General features: G+C 66.9%; 1 protein-coding gene across 1 annotated transcript; it reads right to left on the minus strand.

Moving 5' to 3' along the window:
- LOC105311778 (oxytocin-neurophysin 1) lies at window positions 1–604 on the minus strand. Its single transcript, XM_011387683.1, has 2 exons — window positions 459–604; window positions 1–168 (listed from the first exon to the last, which is right to left on the minus strand). Exons 1-2 carry the CDS (start codon window positions 576–578, stop codon window positions 1–3), a joined length of 288 nt encoding a protein of 95 aa, XP_011385985.1. The 5' UTR covers window positions 579–604.
- Between the last annotated feature and the right edge of the window lie 308 nt (window positions 605–912).

Below are 912 nucleotides of genomic sequence, written 5' to 3' on the forward strand. Positions count from 1 at the left end.
TCACCCGCTCCCGCACGGCTTCTGGCCGGACTGGCAGGGCGACGGCAGGTAGTTCTCCTCCTGGCAGCGCAGCGCCTCGGCGGTGCCCACGAAGCAGCCCAGCTCGTCCCCGCAGCAGATGCTGGGCCCGAAGCAGCGCCCTTTGCCCCCGGGGCCGCAGGGGAGACACTGGCGGGGTGGCAGGGAGTGAGTGAGGCGGGCGGCTGAGCCAGGGGTGGGAGTTCAGGGCCCCTCTGGGCGGGAGCGCCAGAAGACCGCCGGAAGTTCAGGGTTGCCATGGCGCTATTTTGGCCCAAAACACTGTCAGAGGAGAGTGCCAGCATCTACTAACCTCCCTTGGGCCGGGCTGGGTGGCTGGGGGCCTTGGCGCAGGTCAGCTCCGGGAAGGAACAGCGGGGCGACCCTGTGGCCCAGGTCCCTCCACCCCAGAGCGACCGAACGAGGGCGCGGGCGCTCACCTTGCGCACATCGAGGTCCAGCGCAGCCCTCTTGCCTCCCAGGGGGCAATTTTGGATGTAGCAGGCGGAGGTCAGCGCCAGAAGGCCGAGCAGGCAGCAGGCGAGGCTGGGGCCGGCCATGGTGAGGGCGCGTGGTCCCAGGTCGGTGGCTGCAGCTGGCTCTCCTCCCGGCCTTTTTATGCCCGGGCCGTGCACTGTCTAAGAGGGCCGCCGCATGTCTGGTCACAGCCCGTCGCTGCGGGTCAGGCCCTGTGCACCCGGCGCGCCCCCTCATTTGCAGGGGCCGGCTAGGTCAAGGTCGCTACATTGGATAATGAACTATGGCGAAGATGGTGGGTGACTCGCAGGGATGGAGCTAGTGCGGTGGCCTTGTCCCCTAGAGTAGACAGGAAGTATGGGGTGACCGTATGTCTGAGGCCTATCAGGATATGTAGCTGGACTCATAATACCCTGG

The sequence above is a fragment of the Pteropus vampyrus genome, unplaced genomic scaffold (assembly GCF_000151845.1).
Source record: "Pteropus vampyrus isolate Shadow unplaced genomic scaffold, Pvam_2.0 Scaffold1000010150, whole genome shotgun sequence".
NCBI lineage: Eukaryota > Metazoa > Chordata > Mammalia > Chiroptera > Pteropodidae > Pteropus > Pteropus vampyrus.

Excerpts from the sequence above, each read along its gene's own strand:
- LOC105311778 (XM_011387683.1), bottom strand. The coding sequence starts at position 578 with ATGGCCGGCCCCAGCCTCGCCTGCTGCCTGCTCGGCCTTCTGGCGCTG. Across the intron at positions 169-458 it reads TGGACCTCGATGTGCGCAAG|TGTCTCCCCTGCGGCCCCGG; the intron begins GTGAGCGCCCGC and ends CCACCCCGCCAG.